Below are 23,977 nucleotides of genomic sequence, written 5' to 3' on the forward strand. Positions count from 1 at the left end.
CACACACACACACACACACACACACACACACACACACGACACGACACGACACGACACACACACACACACACACACACACACACACACACACACACACACACACACACACACACACACACAGGGTGCGTCACCAAATCCGGATAAATCGAACAATTTCTTTAAACAAAATGTTTTTAATAAAATTAAATATTACAAAAAAATCCTTTTACACTTGTGGAATCCCTGTAGAGCACAATTATTCGATATATCCCTCATTAGCTTGAATAATGGCTTCTATTCTCAGTCTGAACCGTTCGCACGCACGGTGTAATATAGCGCTGTTCATATCGACGAATGCTTCAATAGCGATCCTTAATCACATTGAGATGCTGAGACTTGTTTGTCCTTTCAACTACGCTCCATATGTAGTGGTCCAAGGAATTTAAATCTGTTGGGAGGCCAGAATGGGAGTCGAGGCGAGCAACTCGACTTGTCTTGGCAATCTCAGAGAGCATCTATCGTATCTTTAATGTGTACGATTTATATCGAGGGTCCTCCTCAGTAATTCAATGCATTGTTGGCTCGCTTACACCAACAATCGATGTTAATTTTCGCAACGATTGCCCTGGGTCATTCGAAATCACCGCTTGAACTCTTTCAACGATTCCGAGGGTCCTCGCGGTACGTTCTTTCGAACGATGACTCTTCCTCGCTGGCATATTGGAGTCTTCGTTGGACTGTTCTAAAACCATATATTTTATCATAATGTTATAAACGTTATAAACGTTGGATATCCAAACAACCGAATTATTTCCGTTGCTGAGCGTTCAGCGCGAAGGCCTTCGATCGCGGCTCTTCAATTATATTCTGCACTTGATTTCAACATCGCGGCCATTTTGAGAATATGATTGTTTACTAGAAGCATAAGGCTTCCTTGCCAACAACAACTTCTGGAGGCGCTATATAGCGGAAAATTAAATTGAAATTTGTCCGGATTTTGATGACGCCCCCTATATGTATATATGTCCAAAGTAGATATTGTCTATTTAACGTAATTAATTGGTCATTCTTAACGAATCTGACGTCCCATCTTCGTAAACATTTGTCACAGCCACATAACGTCATATTATTAACCATCATATTATTAACATCGAAAATACGTCATTATAAATGTTTGTGGAACTTTACTGCTATGCGAGTCAAAATTATAAATAACGTATTATTATTGGGCGTATATTAATTAGGTGTATATTTCTTAATGCTTATAATAATTTGCATGTACATATTTAATATATAGTACGTCTAAAATCAACTTTGATATATCTGAGCACGTCTATCAGTAAGATATTATAAACGTGAATATCCGCCATTTTTACTCCTTTTCCTACTCCTTGCTCTGTTCCTATTCCATCGCTGAGTTGAAAAGATTGTCGTTGTTATGGTTGTTATAGGTTATAGCTTGATCTTACACCTATGAGAATGCTCAAATGCAGTGGAACTGCACTCTGATTGAGGCGCCTGGATTCTCTGTCTTTGTGAATACAAAAGGTTTGTTCGCGTCGCATGCTCCAATATGCTCCTGCCATAGTTCCTACTCTAATGAGGGCATTGAGTGAGAAAAAGCTATGATAGGAGCATGCGATGCGAACAAACCTAAAGACATTTTTTGAAAAACTCTGGGATTATGTTGTAATCATTACACTGTATAGTAATTTTTAAGCAGAGTCTCTGTCCCCCCCCCCCCCCAAGGAGACTTATGCTGGATCATTGGATTCTTTTTACGCATGATACTATAATCCAATCATAGGATCGGAAATCCATACAGGGAAACTGGAAGAAGAAGAAAGTTATAGTTTCTAAACTGTTGGAAACCTTGGAAACCTTGTAGCTTCGTATTTATGTATTTTCGCACTTCAAAATTTTAAAACTAAGAGACGAAAAGAAGAGACGAAAAAAAACTGAAATATTATATATTAATAAAGGTAAACAAATTTATAAAATGTTGTGTTGCGTAAACTGTATCAATAGACCAGAAAAAGGTATTTGGTATACTATAGTATTTTTCTAGAATTTTGTATACATTTCTTTTCAAGAATAAAGACCTTGGGATTTGATTGTGGGTGCGTTCGGGGAGACACTATTCGCACTATGGACGCAAACGCTACCAATGCTGTTCTTGGAGCCAATAGCGCGACAGCGTTAGCAAGCTCCATGAACGATCCTAGCGTAGCGTTGATAGTGTTTAACCAGAGAGATATATTCGTCGAGATTAAGTTAATATAGGATATTTTGTTTTCAATCACCAACTAAACTTTTCCCTATAATTAAAATTTTTAAGATTTTGTAAAGTATTTGTAAATTTTTAATTTATTTTCTCGTAGTGAATAACAGAACGCAATCTCAATTGCAATCTCTATGATAGCCGAAGTGAACAATGTAGAAACTAGATCAAAAAATTAATAGTTACACTAAGTAAATTAATCAGATAAAAGGAAGAATCCTTGAGCATCCATTATCGATTTCAGAAGAAAAAGCATATCTACATCTAATAAGGATCTTAAGTACTTGCCGCGCACTTATATTTCAATAGTAACTTTTTTCCGTACATGGGAATTAAAAATTGCCAGTAACAAGATACCTCTGTCTTTCACATTTATAATTAAATCAAATACACAAGTTGCACTTCGCAGAAACTTTGAAAAGTTAAAGATGATACACAAGATTTACGTTCACTCCAGCCTAGTGGCAAGCCATCAGCAGAGATTAAAATTGAGATTCATTATGAGATAAAATTTAAAATTCACACATTACTTTACTCTACGAAATTCTAAGAGAGAAAAGTTTGGTGAAAACAGAATCCCCTTAAACATTAACCTAACTTTGACGAACGTTAAAAGCTACTAACGCTAGAGTCTAGCTACGCTAGAGTCGTTCACGGATTTATAAACGCTAACGCTACCACTACACTACCTCGGAAGAAATAGCGTTAATAGCGCGTAGTTGTGACATAACACGCTAATGATGTCATGTTTGTTAGCGCTATCTGCAGTTCCGCGAACACTTTGTAGCGTTAAATAACGCGAATAGCGTCTCCCCGAACGCATCCTGTACATTTTGAAAGGAGGTGAAAATGACAAAGTAAACAATGATTACTAATTAAATTATTGACTAATTAAATTATGAATATTCTAGTAAATTTGTTCACTTTTGTAATTTTCACCTTATTTCAAGATACATCAACTTCCTGGTGCTATTTTATAAAATACTGAAAAACAACGTGAGTGTAATTATTGATATTAATTTTGATACTAGTCTCTACACATGTATATGGCACTACACACTTTTCATGCATTTCCATTGTTTAGCATCAATTTTTGATCATATATCCTACTTTGACGCTAAAAATGAGCATCAAGCATCAGCATGAAAAAGCACCTTTATTTACGTTATGATGAATGATTTATATAAATTCATAAAATTATTAATATTATCGTCATCAAGTACGATGATGAATTAATATATCTGATAAAATATAGAAAAAGAACGAATATTAAAAGTTAAAATTACATTTAAAAGATTGTGCGAAAAATATCCAATAAAACAGTTCAAAATCAAATAACAAAAAGTACAGGGTATCATGGAACAAAGAATGAATTCCGATCAGAATTATTCGTTTTCCTCAAAAAATACAATAGAAATCTAAGGAATAATTGAATAATTCCGATCGGAATCCATTCCGATTTTGTTTCATGATAGTAGTGCTCAGGCAGAACTATTCTGTAATTCTTAACGCAAGTTTCGTTATCGTTGCGCAACTTTTTTACCATGATAATAATATTATGACAAATTAATATATACCACCAGTGTTTCCAGTCGAAATCATCGATTTTGCTTGGCAAATTTTTATTTTGTCAAGAATGTTTTTTATAAGAATTCTTGTTTTTTTCTGACCTGTAAACTAGGATGAAGCTAAGGAACATCTTTGTAATGTTGGATGATTGACACCATGGTTGATGCACTATTTGTACTGAATTAGAATTATATTAATACCATTGAGAATGATTTGAAGTAAATCGAAATGTGTACGAATTTTATATCAACCGGATTTTATATTTTCATACTTATATATTAAAAATGGATATATAAACATTTCCATTATTATACTTGCGCTGACTCCTACTTCCCCTTATGTTCTAGTTTTTATATTTTTAAATTATTTATGAAAATTAGAAAAAGAATAAATTTTCCTACTATCCCAGACAGCATATAGTATTTATAAAATATTTTCAAAATATTTATAAATATTTATAAGACTTATTTTAAATATTTTGTAAATATTTTTGTGATTTTATATTGCATAGATCATAATCGTTTATTGTAAATTTTATAAAATATTTATTGTAAATTTTATAGTAAATCCTATGGAAATACTTAATAAAACAGAATTATAAACAAAAATATTCATTTATATACTTATCATAAATATTACATTAAATGTTTAATTTTTTAAAATAATATTTCGCGAATAAAGCTTTATATAAAATATTTATATAACATTTCAAAAAATGAATAATAATAAATATTTATCATAAATAAATTCTGTGCTGTCTGGGATATTATAAAGAGTAGGTATCCCAGAATAACCGTCAAATATTTCGTGCGCATTCTGAAAAAATTTTCTATGAGAAAAAATAAGCAATTTTTGCTATTTTTCTGTAAAGTTGATAGTATTTGAGTACAAAATTATTGAAAACAAATACTCGGAGATTTTTAATAATTGGTATTTTGTTAATTATTGAGAAAATTGCAAAATGGTAGAGGACTTTTCGACTCAGTTTAGTTTGCTCTATTTGCGCACGAAATATTTGGCGATCAATCTGGAATACCCTGTATAAGCATTATGATGTGTATAGAAAAATTATATGTCTTTTCTTATAATTAATGATAAAATCAAAATAACTTAAGGCCATTGTACGTAAAAATCGTAATCATAATCATAAGATCATAAAAAATTATACATTGATTGACTATTGCGTCGGAGCCAATTATTGCCGCGTCTTCTAAACAAAAATAACACAAGTCATAAACGTCATAACCTTAATTATAACCATAATTATAGTTGCAAATTTTCGTCCCGTCAAAAGATTGCGATTAACACGCTTTATCCTTATGACCAATTAACGGGAAGATATAATCACAAGATTTATTACTTACCTCGTTGCCAATCAATTTATCGCTTTTTAGAGTTTTATGTTAAGATCAAAATTTTTATATGCAAATTTTTATATGGCTTTTAAATCTTTTAGAACGAAAAAGAGATAAGTATTATGAAGAAATATAAGGTTTATATTAACCAATAATATGAGCAAATAATTCTAATATTTAACTAAAATGAAGAGAGACATCAATATTTGTTTCATCAATATTTCAAGAATATGACGTCTGAGCTGAATTAGTTTAAAATCATAAAAAATTCACATAAAAGGCTACAAGTTGCATAGGATGATAGTCGTTGACAATAAAAATTTATAGAAATCAAATAAATATACAAACGTTTCGATTCTTATTGTATACATCCATAATTATTAGTACCAAATTATTCAGATTTATAGAATGTTGTTTATTTCAATACTTAATTCATATGTAAGAACTAAACTATGACTTAAGTATTGAAATAAACAACATGTTATAGACTTAATTTGATATCGCAATGAAGCGCCTTTTTGTTCATCAAGCTATATCATCTATAAAGATTGTAATTGTTAGATAATGTGAAGATTGTAATACTGGTAAAATTGCTGAATTGTGAACGAATTTTGTGAACGACTGAAGATGACCCGATAAGGATCGAAACGTTTGTATATTTATTTGATTTCTATGAATTTTTATTGTTATCATCCTGTGCGACTTGTAGCCTTTTATGCGAATTTTTTAATTATTTGAGTCTTAGTTTATATTATTATTATTTAAAATCATACTTTAATTTATTCGTGATTCATTCTATACATTCAAAAAAACATAAAAAAATATAGAAGGAGGGAGAAAGAAGAGAATAAAATAAAAATAGAAAGAGAGGACGAGAAAGATAGGGAGAAAGGGGGGGGAGGAGAGAGAGAGAGAGAGACATTCTTGAATATATCTAACTTGATAGAAATCATTATTAAATTAGACATAATATTTAAAATGTTTATAAATAAATGAGGTATAAAGTTTAATGGAAAACATGCCTCTCATTCGAAGTTATGATTAATGCGGAGTATCCGTACACAGGGCCGCATAATCTTTCCATATAAAACAAAAACGTAGATGTCGATCGTATAAATAGAACCGTTCGTCTGTACGGAGATGCGGTCCTATATAGAAGGAGTTATTTTTGAGAGTCATATCGTGACTCGTTACAGTTCTGCGTTCAGTTCTATAAGGTTTCGGTCGCGGCAAGCAGTGCAAATGATTTCACGCATTATATACAGAACAAAGAAACCAAGGCATAATTAATTTAATACGTGAGCAAAAGTTATTGATTATGCCATTAATTTATTTTGTTATATTCGCGTTGCTATTCTTTTCCCACTAGATAAAAGGTTTATTTTTTCTAATTAAGCTGATCAGAGAATCGACATATTCGCGTGTGCGTATGCTGTTGAGCTCTTCCTTTCAATATTTAATAAATTTTCCAAAGCTGATATGATAATGAGAAAACATGCTCACATATTACGCATATGCGTACGGATGTGTTTTATTCCCATAAATATGTCAGCTTTTGTAAATTTATTATACTAGTCAACAAAAAAATGTATAAGATCGAAGGTAATTAATTCCCGTAATTCTTTGAGCAATGAATATATATACTTTTTTATCAAATTGTTCTATTTCGTTTTGAAATATTTAATTTACAGTTAAAATTGCAAGAAAGACTTTTATAAATGTATTTTGGTATATTATATTTTCGATATGTGATATATTGGAGAAATTTTATTGAAATAAAAATTAAATATGTTAAAATTTTTAATTCTTGAAAGGTATTTATTATATCAATAATTATATGGTTAAAAGAAAAGAATTCTTATTATAATTTACACATGTTATTAAGAATGTATTAAAAAATTATTTTTTAAATCATATTATTTAAATTTAAGATTTTTTGAAATCGCTGAATATTAATTTAATATTAAAATTGATAAATTCAAAATATTCAATAATTCAAAATTCGGAATAAATATTTTTGGAATATTTAGATGTATAGGAATTTTTTTATGTAAATTTATTTAAATTAAATTTATCAATCTAACATCATATTTGTATTTAAAAAAATTAAAAAAACTTTGTATGCTGGAAAATTTAAATTTAAATAATATAATTTAAAAAAATGTTTGGTACATATATCTTAGTAAACATCAATTAATCAGTAATACAATATAAATGCAACATAATATATGTATTATTAGGTGTGGGAAAAAGTTCGTGGCGTTTTTTTTAATGCCATCTAACGGGAAAAACGCCACGAACTTTTTCCTATACCTAATATATTATTAAGTGGGAAATTATAACATTATTTATATTACTGTTAATTGGTGTTTACTGGGATTAACCTTAATAATCCGGGAAAAAATGTTTTATATACAATTATATATAATTATATAATAAAATTATAAAAAGTTATATATTATACAATTATATGAAAAGTTGATATATTTTATATACAATTATATATAATTATATACCCTAATAGCAAAATGTTAGCAATTTGGAGTCAAATTGGCAACAAATTCGATCAAATTTTGCCTACAAAATCATATAGTCTTCTTATATTCTCTTCATAATGCTATTAACCTTGCTGCAAATGCTGAAATTTGTATCACTCATGCTTCACATATGAAATGCTACGCTGTTTATATTCTTTCCCATTTGATTCTTATTTACGAGATAATGCATCTCCGCCGTCCTTTGTCAGCGGAGATGCACAATGCTCGCGGGTGAATGATTTCAATAACATTTTGTTAGCAATAAACTACAATAATGCTTAAGATGGAATAATTAATCATTCCTTGCTGTTATTATTGTCATCTTACTAACAACATAACGTACCCAGACGTCACAATATTTACAAAATATTTAAAAGGCTTATTTTAAATATTTTGTAAATATTTTTGTGGTCTTAGATTGCATAGTTCATAAACATTTATTATAAATGTAATATTTATTGTAAGTCTTGTAGTAAATGTTAGAAATACTTAGATAATTCATATAAAAAGATAATTCAAATAAAAAATATTTAATGGAAATATTTATCATAAATATTATATTAAATATTTATCTTTTAATAATATTTCGAATAAAGCTTTATATAAAATATGCATAAAATATTTATATAAAAAAATGAATAATAAATATTTATTATAAATATTCTGTGCTGTCTGGGTACCACTATTGCTATCATTTGTTTTTGAAATTTTGTCAACTGATTGCATACATAATTTCATTAATCATTCATATTGTTATATTTATAACGTATCCTATTTTGATGCCAGTAAATGTATGCCAAATATAAAACAATTTATACAATCATCAATTTGCTCAATATGCACTTCGATGTCTCCGATAGCAAAACCTGCGGAGACAGATTTTGAACAGAGCCTGCTACCAACTTTTGATTGCAGAAAGACAACAAAGTTTATACTATCAGACATTGTCAGCAAACTGTTGTCAAAAATACGACAAAGAGTTTGGTCAACGCTATAAACGCTTTGAAGTATTTTTTAATTGGTCAGTTTGTAAAATTTTTTCTCCTAATTGATCCATCAAAGCATTTGTAGCGAGACTTAACCACAGCCCTGCTGACATGCTATGCCAACAAATTGGTGACAGAAACTGAACAGAGGCTGCTGCATAACCTGATAGCAGATTGACGAACAGAAATCGAATAGAGCCTATTGATATAAATCTGACGGCAAATTGGCAGCAAAAACCGAACAAGAGCTATCATTTTCATACGGCATCGCACGAGATGGATTTGCTTTTCGTAAGAAAAAATTGTCCAGGAGCCTTATAAGAATTGGCATATGTAAATCGAAGGCAAAGATTCCCTCTTTCGGAGTGTGTTTTCTGAATCTCCAAATATTTTTTGATTATTTTATCTCATATGTATTTTTGAAATGTGAAATTAATCAATATAATATTTTAGCAATAAATATATATTGATTGTTTCCAGTTTAATTTTCACCAGTATAAATATATAAGTATATAAATATATAACTATGTATAATTATACATATATACAATTATGTATAATTATATATATATATATATATATATATATATATATATATATAATACTATTATATATATGTATATACTTAAAATTTTTAAATTAAAAACGTAGGTCGATTTAAATGAAAATGACAGATCTTGCTCGGTTTCTGTTCGCAATCTGCTGTCAGATTATGTCAGTAGATTCTGCTTGGTTTTTATCACAGTTTTAAAACGTGTCAGGAGATTTTGTCAATAAATCCATAGCCAAATGCGAACAGATAGTTATGATTTTGTAGTTAAAATCTGATGGAATTTCCTGCCAATTTGTGCACAAATTACTAACATTTTGTTATCAGGATACTAAATCGCGCTCTATATATATATATATATATATGGCAATAAAGTATGGTAATAAAATTCGATGATATGAAAAATAAACATCACTTAATTAATATTCCTGATAGCAAAATGTTAACAATTTGGTCAAATTGGCAGCAAATTAGATCAGATTTTGATTATAAAACCATAGTCATCTGTGTCCGCATTTGATTATAAATTTTTAATCCCCTGTGTAATGGGATACATACATATTGTAGCGTTGTTTATTTGAAAAAGAAATCCTTCTTTAAATTCCAAGAAATCCTTCTTTAAACGCTATTCTACGCCCCACGAAATACCATGTACGAAAAACCAAGAATTTTTGAGACAAACAAATCTCACTCTTTTTCCCTAAAAATTTTTTTTCCGTTGATTAAGGAAAAATTTTGCATTCTAAAATCATTAAAAATAGCTATTTACCCATTTTACATTTAAATAAAATGAATTCGATAAACCTATTTTACATTTTGCATTTTAAATATACTTTTATAAAGCATATTTTATAATTAGTATTTTAAATAGAATTCGAGAGACATTTTACCCAGCTCTGGCAAGTCGGCGCCTATGGTAGCAAACTCTATTCAAAATCTATCTATCGCAGGCTTTGCTATCAGGATATAAAATATGTCCATATATATATTTTTCCCAGATATCTATAGGAGACACAAGACCTTATATTAATTATACCTTATATTAATTGTGAATACTTTTTAATTATAATCAACAGTAAATTCCTCTTAAGAACTAAGGCTAGTATATTTGTAGTCAATTTTTATATTTAAGACCATTTTAAATATATCTTTAAGATGCTATAAATCAATCATATTTTGGAAAATAACTCAAATAGCACAGGATATTTGTGAGAAATATTCGTAAATTTTATTTCTATTTATTTTTTTAAATATTATATAAATATTTTAATACAATCAAATAATGCCGATTAGAGTCACAGGATGCCAATGTGAAGTTTAGTTTATTTAAAATAACATAATTTTTTTTAATCGCAAACGTTCGATCCAATTTCGGATTCTTCGGATTCTCAATGCTCATATAAATTAGTTAACAGAAATTAACATAAATATTAACAGAAATTAGTTAGCTAATGATGTAACGCAATGTCATTGCACTTTCTGGTACACTATATAATAATTTATCGAATCGTTATATAAAACATAAGCAAAATTTTTTCGTATCTTACATGATCATCGAAATTTATTAAGCTGTTAATGCTTCGAACATCGAGTCTTATTTGATGAGACAACAAGAAAAGACACACAATACAAACATTTAAATTATAGAAAACAGAGGGAGGCCGTCATTTAAATATACTATCATGCTTTATCCAAAATAACTCAATATTGTTCTGTAAATCCATTAGTTTGATGTTTGATAAAAATCGTTTCTAAGATGAATCTTTTATTCAATATTTTTTTTCTCATCTAAGATGTGTATATTGTCCTAATCAAATTCATGAAAATATTCGATGTTCCTTAATAACCAAATGCTGTGTGGTATTCAGTTGTGGTTTCTATGTTCACTAATGCAAGATTTTAATATTCTGTCTGCCTAGCTCACATATATGGCATCACAGTCATTACAATTAATTTTATACATAACGTTCGAATGTGCCATCAGGGGAAACATTTCTTATGGACCTTTATGAAGCTACACAATTTATTGATTTCCTTGCAAGCCGTGCGGACATGTTACTATTTTTTAAGAAATTTTTCATTTTTTCTGAGATACCCGCTACATATATGGGACTATGAAATAAATTCTTTTATTATTCTGTCTGGGATTGTAGCTTGAATTTCGTCGTTTCCAAATATCAAATTTTTTGTGTAATCTTTTGTTGATAACGGAAAAAAATTAATTTTAGCGAATAGCCATTTTGCAATAAAATTTTGATGATCAAAATTCTTGATATGGAATGAGGGATGTGATAGACAAAGAATCCTCAATCAAGCCTATAATGATTTCAATTTTTTCTGACACAAGAGAAGTTGTGAGAAATAATCAAGGTACCAGATAACAGTTTCTGACCAGTCATACCATAAGTAATGTTCGTTTATTTTTCTTTTTTATCAATCTAAAATTCTTACATCTAGGAAATTAAGTCATCACCACTCTCTTCCAACGTGAATTTTAATTGTGGATGGTAATTATTAAATATTTCAACAAGTTCATTGATGCTTTATCTGTCAATTGCGAGAGCAATGTTGTCAACATACTACACATAAAATTGTAAATCAATTGTCAATTTATTAAAAGCAGTTCCAAGTCTTGTAAAAGTAACTATGTCCGCGACTATTGAAAATAAAGGTGATCTCACTGGAATTCCAAATATCTGTAAAACTTGTCATTAAATGTAAAAAAATGTGGAATTCAAAATTATTTTTATTGCATCAATGAACTCTGCTTTAGACAAACATGTATTGTCCTGGATAAGTTGTCATCTAGTATTAATACCGTTCTATTATTAATCATCAAATTTACCGGCACGTTCATGAATAGAGAAACTATATCCAGTAAGTAAGGCTCATCACTATCTAAGATTTTTGTATTACAAATGTTCTTAATTAAATGAAATCGTTTCGAACTGTGTTATTAGATGGCTATAAGCTATTAATCAGGATATGCAAAAATTTCGTTATGTAAAGCTCATTCTCTATTGACGATATAAATGATGCATAATGGTGAGCCCTTTTTATGAATTTTAGGGACATCATACTCATGTGATAGTAGTATTGGATTAAGCGAATTTAGAATTTGCAGAATTTGTAATCTGTTAGTCTCATTTCCAAATCCTTTTCAATATCTTCTTCAAATTTGTGATAATTCTATTTACCAGGTTTCGTGATACCCGTGTGTATATATCAGTGTCGCTGAACATTGTTTCCATTCTATAATATTAATACCCCGGAAAAAAATGTTTTATAATTATATAAAATTATATAAGAATATATGTAATTTTATATAAGTGTTTATAAATGAACATATTTTATATATAATTGTATTTATTTATATATAATTTATATATAATTTATATATAATTTTACATAAATAAAATAATTTTACAAAAATAAAATTATACGTGGGTCGTTTAATAAGTTTGGTAAATTTCCATGAAATGACGCTACAATCCATTTGATGATGCGACATCTTGAAAGATCCACTCTTCGAACCCCTTCAGGCCAAATTTCAGCCAGAAAGGACACATAGTTCACGTTTGGTAGTCATTTGAAGTAGGCTGTCTCAAAGTCTGCAAAATACTCATTGACTTCCTCATTTGACGAGAATTTCTTCCCACCGAGCCAAGTTTTTAAGTTTGGGAAGAGAAAGAAGTCACACGGGATTTGGCCCAAATCCGGCAAATAAGGTGGATGAGGAATCAATTTATAGCCGAATTCGTAGTTTTGTCATTGCAACGGTCGACTTGTGGGACGGTGCGTTGTCTTGATGGAAGAGCACTTTATTGCGCGCCAATCTCGCTTCAAATGACTACCAAATGTGAACTATGCATCCTTTCTGGCTGAAATTTGGCCTGAAGAGATTCGAAGAGTGGATCTTTCGAGATGTCGCGTCATCAAATGGATTGTAGCGTCATTTCACGGAAATTTACCAAACTTATCAAACGATCCACATATAAAATTATATAGAAAGTGTTTCATTTTAAGTGATATATGGTCAATTATCTCGCGAATCGATGATTTTATTGAAAAATTTTTCGAACGAAAATTGCATGGCTTGAAAGGGGACACATTATGAAAATGTGGACTTGACCTTGAGTGACCTTGTCAAAATCAGGTCAATATCATTAATGTTTTCTTAAATGAAAACCCTTATTTTACATATTGTTGTAGCTTATCTCAAGAGCTTTCCAAAACACTATAATAAAGTTATTTTTCGTTAAGTACTTGTTAAATTATAAGACAAGACCAATCACTGATCCGACTGATTAATGCCCATTTCCACAAATTTCCCATTTCAACTCGGTTGAACCGAGTTAAAGTTAATCTACGTTGATGGAAATGGGCATAAGGCAAGATTGGGACTGATCCGACCAACTAAGACCGATCATTGATCTGGCCGATTAAGGCAAGACCGATCACTGATCTAATCAACTAAAGATCATTAACATCATCTTCAGCATTTATTTGCTTGCGGTTTTGTTTATGAATTCTTTTACGTAATAAAATTCTTCTTATCTGCATCTGGATGTCATTTAAATGGATATCAATTACGATACAATTTTTTTGCTCTACAATTTCGTCCAGCTTCACCAAGCACAAGAATAATATCAATGATTTCATTTGAACTGTAAGCGGTCATTTTGAAAAAACTTTGAAAAAATCCACTAATGTAAAAAAATTAAAAGAAAAAGATATATGAAAAAAAAGAGGAAAATTAAATCGTTCAATTGAGAAGGATTGGACTAAATGAGTGCGCGTGAGCGTGTCAAGCAGTGTGGATAGATCACGGAGACGCGCATAAGAATCCCGCTCACATGCGCTTGCGTACATGATATATATATAATAATAACGTCGGCAGCGTTAATTTTCTACTGTAACTTTCAAGCTCCATAACTCGGAAAGTACTCAATGAAACATAACTTTATTATATAGGGTGCGTCACCAAAATCCAGACAAATTTCAATTTAAATTTTTTGCTATATTGGGCCTTCTCCAGAGGAGAAAATATTAATATGATTAAAATATAATAATTAAAAAGAAAGAGAGAAGAGAGGAAAGTTATTTTCGAAATTCCATTTTTATAGTAGTATAATTAAATTAACAAATATGTATCCAGGAAACAATATTTTATATATATAGACACATTTTATGATTTTATATTACTCAACAAAAAATAGGAAGCACTTTCGAACGCGGTCAAAGTTCGCATTATACAGAACACTGTAACTCGGTGAAACATTGCAGACAAAAAATAAAAAAAACATTCAGAAGCTTGAAATCTCTACTTTTGAAATCGATAATTGATATTTCAATCTAATTGATCCTTTATGGAGCTATATAGATACAAATGGATACGTGTCAAATCTGAAAATTTTTTACGAAGGTATATGGCGTGAAGTAAAATTTACACATAAATGCAGTTTAGTCGAAAGAATGAATCTTTACTTTTTTTTGCTTTTTATTTTCAATTTGCTTTTTTATTAAATGTTGTACCATTGAGTTATTGAATGTTGAAGCAAAAATGATCACTTTTGCTTCAATGTTGAACAAAAAAGCAAATTACAAATAAATACTTGTAAGGTAATAGGTAAATATATGTAAAGTTTTTACATATAAAAATAATTTGAAACATTCGAAAGTTAGCATTAAGCTTTAAAACGCTTATTTCAAACATCGCTTCGTAATCATTTTTCGCAGAGATATGTAAATCTTGATTTTGACCTTCTTAAGGATAATTCTAAATAATTTTTTAATTTCAAGATAAAATAACTTCATTAAAAATGGTCGTAAAAGATTTTTAAAAAAGCATTTTAAAAGTTAAAATCTCTACTCTTCGGTCGGTAATTGATATTTCAATCTGATTGAAGCTCCTTTGCGGAGCTATATGGACACAAATGGATACCCATCAAATCTTGTCCCAAAAATTTTGTATAAATTTTACATAGGTCTATAGCATGAGTAAAAATCACACAAAAATGCGGTTTACAGCAGTCGAAAAAGTGAATTTTTACCTTCAATTTGCTTTTTCATTAAGTGTATTTTTCATCGATTTTTTTTTCACCGAGTTATTGAACGTTGAAGCAAAAGTGATCATTTTTATGAAGTGCATAGACTGCATGAACGCATCAAACGTATAAACTGCCTCAAGTCAAAATCATAGTAGAAATATAATATAAGGGTATTCTCATCCCATGGACGAATTTAGAACTCTACTGCGCATCAGCTTGATGATGTCACATTCGTGCAGACTCGGTACTTTTCGGAGTGTTTCGCTTCAATATAATATAGCTGCCATAAACGTGACTACTTGATATTGGATGCTTTCCATTTGATAACACAAGTCGATACAAATATTGTTCTATCTTTGTCACTTTCTGAATGTCAAGAAGGATAGAACGACTTGTGTCGAATTGTGTGATTATTATGAGATTGTTGTGAATATTTGATAGTGAGTCAGATTAGTGAGTTTGATTAGTGTTCTATGTTTTTCTATTTACGTAACCTTTCTCTCAAAATTCCTCAAAATTTTCCTCCATTATCAAATATAAAACTCTCCCCAAAAAGTTTTATACTTAATAAATATAACATTTTTACACTTAATACAATATATTACATACAATTGTATGTGCAAAGTGTTTTATTTTTTAAACATTTACGTGAAAATATGAAGATTGAGATTTTTTACATAAAAACTCTTTAAAATATTGACTTTAAAATATCACATTTTGTGTTGAAAATTTTGTCCTTTAATATTTTTGAATATAAATACTCAAAATTTCGTATTATCTATTTGTAAATAACAACAAAAATGAACTTTCATCTCAAAATATGCACTTAATCTCGCTAATAAAAAATAATTTTTAATTAAAAAATAATATTAAATTGCGCATAATTCATTAATGTTATTGTGCTAATGTTGTTAGACAATTCAAATTTGCCGCTTAGTGATGACGCAGTCATCAAGCAAACTGCAATTCTCATTAGCATGCGCATATGCGCAAGAGAATACCTTTATATTTCTACTATGGTCAAAATAGAAGCAGTCAATGCACTGGAAAGAGTATTAAGAATTTAGAACGGATAGTATAATCTAAGAAATTCTCAAGGCTACCCACGGAATAAAAAGAAAGAGACCAAACTCGAAGATAAAAATGGGCTCAAAACACGGTGTCGGAAAACTTATGAAAAATCGAGACGATGCGATTGTAGTGTCGTTACAGAAAAAGTTGGAAGTATGTATCACATGATAACGCGTATATATATGCACGTTTTATTTTTAATACAGAAATTCCAATTTATACAAAATTTAATTTTATTTGATTAAATATTGGATATGGGAAAAAGTTTGTGGCGTTTTTCCCGTTAGATGGCATTAAATGCTCAGCAGTCGGCAACTACTAATCGCATCGGCAACACTAGACGTGCGTTTAAAAACTGACATTTTAATCTTTGTTTTGAGCCAAAAAAGATTGAAATCGATAAAGTGGATCAAAAGTTATTTTTTTTTGAAAATGAAAATAAATAAGGAAAAAATTCGCTACATTTTGCAGTATCACTACGATAAAGGCAAGAATGCTACACAGGCTTGTGAAAAAAATTTGCGCTATTTACGGTGAAGATACTCTATTAGGTGTACAACTTTGCTTCCGCTGTTTTTTTTCCGAAATTCGAGGCTTTATTGTAAAAAACTGGTTATATATTTATGATTCAAAGTATTGTCCATCGCTGGCCACTACTTTCTCCTATTTTTCGGGTAGCGTACGAATCCCACGTCGAAAAAACTGGTCATCTTTTGAGGCTATCCACGAATCGATCCAATTTTTTACTTCTTCATAAGACCGGAAGTGCTGGTCAGCCAAGTCGTGTGCCATTGATCGAAACAAGTGATAGTCAGAGAGAGCAACGTCTGGAGAATACGGCGGGTGGGGTAGGACTTCCCATTTCAACGTTTCCAAGTATGTCTTGACCACTTTCGCAACATGGGGTTGAGCATTGTCATGCAAAATCACTTTATCGTGTCTCTCGTTGTATTGCGGCCGTTTGTCTTTCAATGCTCGGCATCAATTGCGTTTGATATCGATCGCCTGTGATTGTTTCAGTCGGTTTTAACAGTTCATAATACACTACGCCGAGCTGGTCCCACCAAATACAGAGCATGACCTTGGAGCCGTGAATATTCGGTTTGGCCGTCGATGTGGAAGCATGGCCGGGAACTCCCCATGATTTTCTGCGCTTGGGATTATCGTAATGAACCCATTTTTCGTCCCCAGTCACAATGCGATGCAGAAATCGCTTCCGTCTTTGCCTTTCAAGCAGCTGTTCACATGTAAACAAACGCCGTTCAACATCTCTCGGCTTCAATTCGTACGGCACCCAATTTCCTTGCTTCTGAATCATTCCCATGGCTTTGAGGCGTTTTGAAATGGCTTGAGTCACTCCCAATGATCGTGCCAATTCTTCTTGATTTTGACACGAGTCTTGCTCAAGTAATGCCTCCAATTCTGCATCTTCGAAAACCTTCTCTCTTCCACCGCTATGCCGGTCTTCGACATCATCGTTCTTGAAGTGTTGAAACCACTCACGACACATTCTTTCACTAATAGCGGCCTCACCATAAGTATTTGAGAGCATTCGATGAGCCTTAGCCGCAGATTTCTTCATATTGAAGCAAAAAAATTAAAACCTCCCGCAAATGACGAGAATTTGGCTCGTAAACTGACATTTTCAATCGAGAATAACTTTATGATGCAGACACAAATCGACTAATGTTTCTATGGTTATGTTGACAGATGCCAGAAGTTTATTGTATGACGTCTATGATCTATTTATTTTGACCACCACTTATCGCTAAAGCCATCTATAGGAAAACGGCAGAAGCAAAGTTATACACCTAATATTATATTATAGTAATATTAATAAAATATATATTGTTACATAGCTGAAATAACTGTTATATAACTGTTACATTATTTTGATTTGTACAGTAAAGTAACGGCAACATAATCTCAATGTAACATATTTGTATAAAAGATGTTATATCGAAGGTAGATAATCGTTATATTATATATTATATAACATTTATAAGATCTATATATTATTGTTATATTCAAATTATATAACAGCTACGCTCAGCATTTGTAATTAAAATAACAGATTTAATACTTAGAAAACATGCATTCTATACAGAGTACACAGTTTTTGATAGAATGAAATTTCTTATTCCCTGTTCCTATTGCCTGTATTTTTCAAGTAAGCAGCGATCACCAGATAGAAAATGTTTTGTAGCAGCGTTTAACAATTAATTCATGGATTTGACATGTCTGCAGAGAATAATGGGCATTCTACAATAAGTCATATATTATCTAAGCTTTAAGTCAAGCTACAAGAAAATTAGTCAATTTCTTACAACTTAAGACTTAAAACTTAGGTAGTGATGGAAGGAATAACATGTATGCAATGGTATTGGACAGTTGTCTCTTCTTAAATCTCTGCTTTCTCTGTCTATGGACTGTTCATAAGGAGGAAGGCTATCAATTGTGAAACGTTAAATATGGGGCGATATTCATATAGTTCCGTTTTTATTTTAAAATTGTTTTAAATAATGTCTTAAGATGCTAATACAGTTCTCGGATTGACTTACGATATCTTAAGACTGTACTTAAGACAGTTTGACAAACTTTATGTTTCTCTTTCTTTTCAGTTTTCAGTTTTCAGAAAAATTTTGTACCTTTTTTTTGATAAAATGTCTAGTTTAGCAGTCTTAACACTTGAACGTTCATGTAAACGAACATTCATAAATGTTCTTATTTTCAGAGAACGCTCATGTAAACATTAAACAAACATTCATGAAACTTTTTATTTTTGTCGGAAAATGCCTTCCAAATGTTGCAGCGTTACAATTTCCGCTTTATGAATACTCTAGTGACCATTTTTAAACTCTCAACAAACTTTCGCAAACGCTCATGTAAATATTAAATGAACATTTATGAAATTTCTCATTTTCATCAGGATATATAAAGATATATAAAGGATATATAAAGAGAATCTAAAATACATTATAAAGTATATCAAACAAGGAAAGATTCAGTATCAATTTCACGACGCGAAACAGGCCGGTATTTAATTGATTCTTGCATTTAAGACTGTCTTAAGTACAGTCTTAAGACATTGTAAGTCAATCCAAGGACTGTATTAGCATCTTAAGACATTATTTAAGACGGTTTTAAAATAAGAATGAACTATGAATACCATCTCATGTTTCGCGTTGGTAATCCTTACTTATTGATGACGGAGGTTGGAGCAAAAGTAGGCGTGATTGCACATACCATGGCTGTTCGGTTTGCACGCTCACGCTGTAATCGCTCATATTTATAAGCGTTATTTTTTGGTGTTTAATTTGGTTTGTCAATGCTTAAATAAAAATTTGTTCGCATCGCATGCTCCAAATTAAGTGCTCAGAAGGTACTTGGAAGGTGGCGGTTGAAACAATTGCATTCATGTGTTCAGTGATACAAACGAATTTAGGACAAGTGAGCATATCACCTAATCTAATTCGTGAGACCACTCGAACGGGTCGGACATGTGCCTCGATTTCGGGTATTTTATGTTACCTCGATTATTTGAAAAACGTTTTTATACAAAATAAAGGCATTTTTGATAAATATGAAAGTTATATTATATTTTTATATTATATTATATTTTATTGTATTAATATTATTTTATTTTATTTTTTTAATTTTTCTAATTTTATTTATTTTATTTATTTATTTTATTTTATTTATTTTATTATATTATATATTTAATATTATATATAATATAATATTATACATTTATTAATAATTTATTAAATGCATTTTTATACAAAATGAATCTGAAATACTTTTTTCAATACAATACGTTTCAACCATTACACATGCGTGTAATACCAATCATACCACCTTCTGAAATGAGGCAAATGGAACGTACTCTTAATTGATCCGTGGAGTATGTTCTAACGCAACGCGAACATCTAGTCGCCATATTGGTTCCGGTGACGCGAACATATTGAAGCATGTTGGGCATGTTGGAGCATGCGACGCGAACAAATCTTAAGTTGTTCATTTTGGTTATTAAGCGTTAAGCTTGATATAATTGATAATTGACCGTAAATAATTCGCTTCTTGTATTGAAAATAAAAATTTATGAAATTTTAATAAATATCTGTTCAAATGGTATTAATGAGACATTTGCTTATATTGAATAAAAATTTATTCAATAAAAAGTAATACTTTGATTTAAATATTATTTCTTAAAATAAATATTTGTAAGCGAATGTCCCATTAGTATTTAAACTATTTAAACAAATATTACAATTTTTAAAATTTTTTCAATGTAACATTTTTTGTCTTATAACCTTTTGATTCCTTCTCTCGAAAGTGCATTCAAGTCGTGATACTTCATTGGGAGTTAGAGATATCGTGTATATATTCCCAGTCTGTGTATTTTCTAAATCAACTAGAACTTTATCTGTTAATGTCATCTTTGTATGAGTAAATTCTTTTTCTTATTTATTGTGAAACATCCAATTTCTTGTTGATAAACAAAGTCCTTTTTTTATTAGTACAAAATCGGGAAATGTTTGTAGACGTCGTATACAAGTATATTACGAGAAAATGTTAAAATGTGCACGTAATCCAACACATTCCTTAAGGGATAACCCTTGAGGCTTGAAAAAAATCTATTTTTTTTTACTTAAATCATTATTTATAGATATAGAAATATGATGCAAGTATTTTTAGAACAAAACTCGAATTGTGAATTGAAGTATCATAGTATATATTAGAGCTGACTAAATGAACCGTCTCTCTACGCCGTCTCTACGTCTTTCTACCGAGCAGCTGCGTTTTTTTAAAATATAATTTTTCAAATTTGCGTGCAACGTTATTCTTACAATTTTTATCCGATTGACATAAATTTTTACCATAATCTTCTTGTATATATTTTCTTCTGAAGTACGTATACTTTTTATGAAATGTTGAAAACTCTTTTTGCAATCAGCATTTTTTAAAACATTTTTGGGACGAAAAATATTTTTTCTATAAATAGCTACCATTTTGAAAAAAATTCATATTTTCAAAAATCCCTATGTACTTCAGAAGCTTATTATATGTAGATAATGAACATTTTTGTTGCTTTATTCCAGGATAAATCATCTCACAAAAAACCTGCAAATATTCATGTTTTAAAAAAAGCGATTTCGCAAGAAGGCTAATGCTATTTTGTGAAAAATTATTTTTTTATTCTTCAATATATACAGTAAAGTCTTCTAAATAATTTTTAAATAAAGTTATTTATTTAAACCCACGATAAATTTCCAAACTTAGGTATTATTTTAGAGTTTCAAGGGTAGCGTTACCTCTTAAGCATTTCTCTAATCATGAAAAAATCGTGTATAGATTTAATTTACTAGGGTTAGGATTGAATATGCTCATGTTTATTTTGACCAATAAGCGCTTATTTGTGCTCACGTTTTTGCTGTCCTACCTCTATGAAATAATTTGTGAGCATAAGTATGACGTCACGGACGACGTTAGGAACGTATCTCTGCTTACACCGCCAAAGCGAACAATGTAAGCAATGCTGATAAGCGTTTAAAGCGTGTAAGCATGCAAACTGAACACAGTCTATATAATCCTTCCACCATGGTAACAGCTTATTGCAGAAAGTTCATAAGGATTAGGCGGGGAACACAGATTTTTGCATAACGCATAAAACATGAGGCATAAGAAAAGTAATCAATTAGAATCCTTTATTTCATAGAAAGGAAGGAAATAGAGGACTTTGATTGATTTTCATTTTTTTATGCATTATGTGTTATGCGTTATACAAGAGCCTGTGCTCCCGTCTTATCATACATGAAACGACATAAGTTGCATAAGCATAGCTTAAGGCCGTTGGATCATCTAGCATAATGATATCATTGATTTATATAAGATGCTGGTCCAGCAGTTTTATGCAATGCTTATACATCATTTTATATGTCATTTTATGTATGATCGCTCTAATAAAGTATAAATGAAATTATGTAACTATAATATAACTCATGATATAACAATTACATAACATTGAAATTATATCATAGTCATATGACATTTCAGCATGTTATGTAATCATTCTGTACTTTTCTGTAACTATTCAGCTATATAACATTACATTATTATAATTATTATATATAACTGTAATTTGTAGTAAGTGGGAAATTACAATTAACATATACATTACATGTAATCAATACGTTGTATTACCTGTTGCATTTTGTTTTATTACAATTATATAATTGTCAATATAACAATCAATATAACAATTATATAATTGTGTTTGCTGAGCATACATTTATGCACAGTCATAAATTATCATTAAATTATCGTTTTTTAACTTACCAAAAAATTTGAAATTAAAAAGAATAAAAACAAGATTTGAACATTCCTTCTCAGAATATATTCTACGCATGAAAATACATAAATTTACAGAATTACAGGAAAATGGGAGGAAAAATATTTATCAAATCCTCTAAGTTGACAGTTTTCTCTGACAGGTTTGAATTTGTTCTTCCATACGTTTTTTCGACACCGTGTTGCGAGCACATTTTTTTCAGAATCGGCCGCTTGAGTTTGACCTCCCTCTTTTTACTCTGTGACGATATCAAAGCGTTTCCAATGCGCGCATTAATTAAATCGGAACTTTCTATGTACTCTACGCTATTACAGACACTCTAGTGAGAATCGAGACACAAAATCAGAAGGACGTCATGTTTCAGTCTTATCGAAAACGGTTACTAATTCTTATGTTTCTTTAATAAGTGACACTTGCTCTAGGAAAAATAAGAAGAGGATCAATATGGTCAAAATTAGACTAGCAATAATTATTTTAAGATAATTAACTCAGGCCGAAGCGAAAAAAATGTCCTCTCCGACATCTTGATAAACATGATACATCCCAAAATTGCTCTCACTTTTAACGTTTTTCACTAGGAGAACTGCACTCGCCGCGGGCAACGTGTTTTTGTGCGCATGAAAACGGTGCACGCTGTTACACTGAGAATCCTAGTGTCACTTTTTTGCACTTTAGTGTAAGAATTTGGCACGATGTACGCTGCATATAAATACTTCCATAATAAATTACGCAATATTTATGTCATCAAATGTAACGGCAACTAAACAGTATTAAACCGTATTAAGGTCGATACGTATTTAACTGGGAGTACAAGAAACTCGCACTTTCGACAACCTCGTACAGTGCTGCTACCACTGAACGAGTTTTTAATGCGCACTCATTGCGGCCCAGTGAAAAACGCTATTACATTCACTAACCATTAATGAATTGTAACATGGCGGCATCAATCACGAAGAACCGCTTACGTCTCGACTCTTAGTAGAGTGAGGATCTGAGCATAAGAATTGTCGTAACACTTACTTGTAGACGTAAGTAACGCACAAGCTTTTATGTATGACGTACAATTTATTGTCGTATCTCCAAGAAACATAAATCGTACGTCATACGTAGAGTCCTATATATTAGGTAAAAAGGTAGTAAAAAGAAATCCATTATTTCTATGCAAATAACACTATTTTAGTTTTATGTAAATAAATAGGTAGTTTACTTTTTATTTTACTTACCTAACTAAGTAAGAAGAAGACGAC

The 23,977-nt window shown here is 30.5% G+C and overlaps 1 protein-coding gene across 1 annotated transcript in view; it reads left to right on the plus strand.

Annotated features, from left to right (window-relative positions):
- The first annotated feature begins 6,698 nt into the window (after positions 1–6,698).
- LOC105624776 (glutamate receptor-interacting protein 2) overlaps positions 6,699–23,977 on the plus strand; it is a 39,488-nt gene continuing 22,209 nt past the window's right edge. Inside the window, 2 exon segments of the mRNA XM_012206127.1 lie at positions 6,699–6,764; positions 6,766–6,786. Of these exon segments, the coding sequence (XP_012061517.1) occupies positions 6,699–6,764; positions 6,766–6,786 (87 nt within the window).

This window comes from Atta cephalotes (genome assembly GCF_000143395.1).
Source record: "Atta cephalotes unplaced genomic scaffold scaffold00088, whole genome shotgun sequence".
Taxonomy (NCBI): domain Eukaryota; kingdom Metazoa; phylum Arthropoda; class Insecta; order Hymenoptera; family Formicidae; genus Atta; species Atta cephalotes.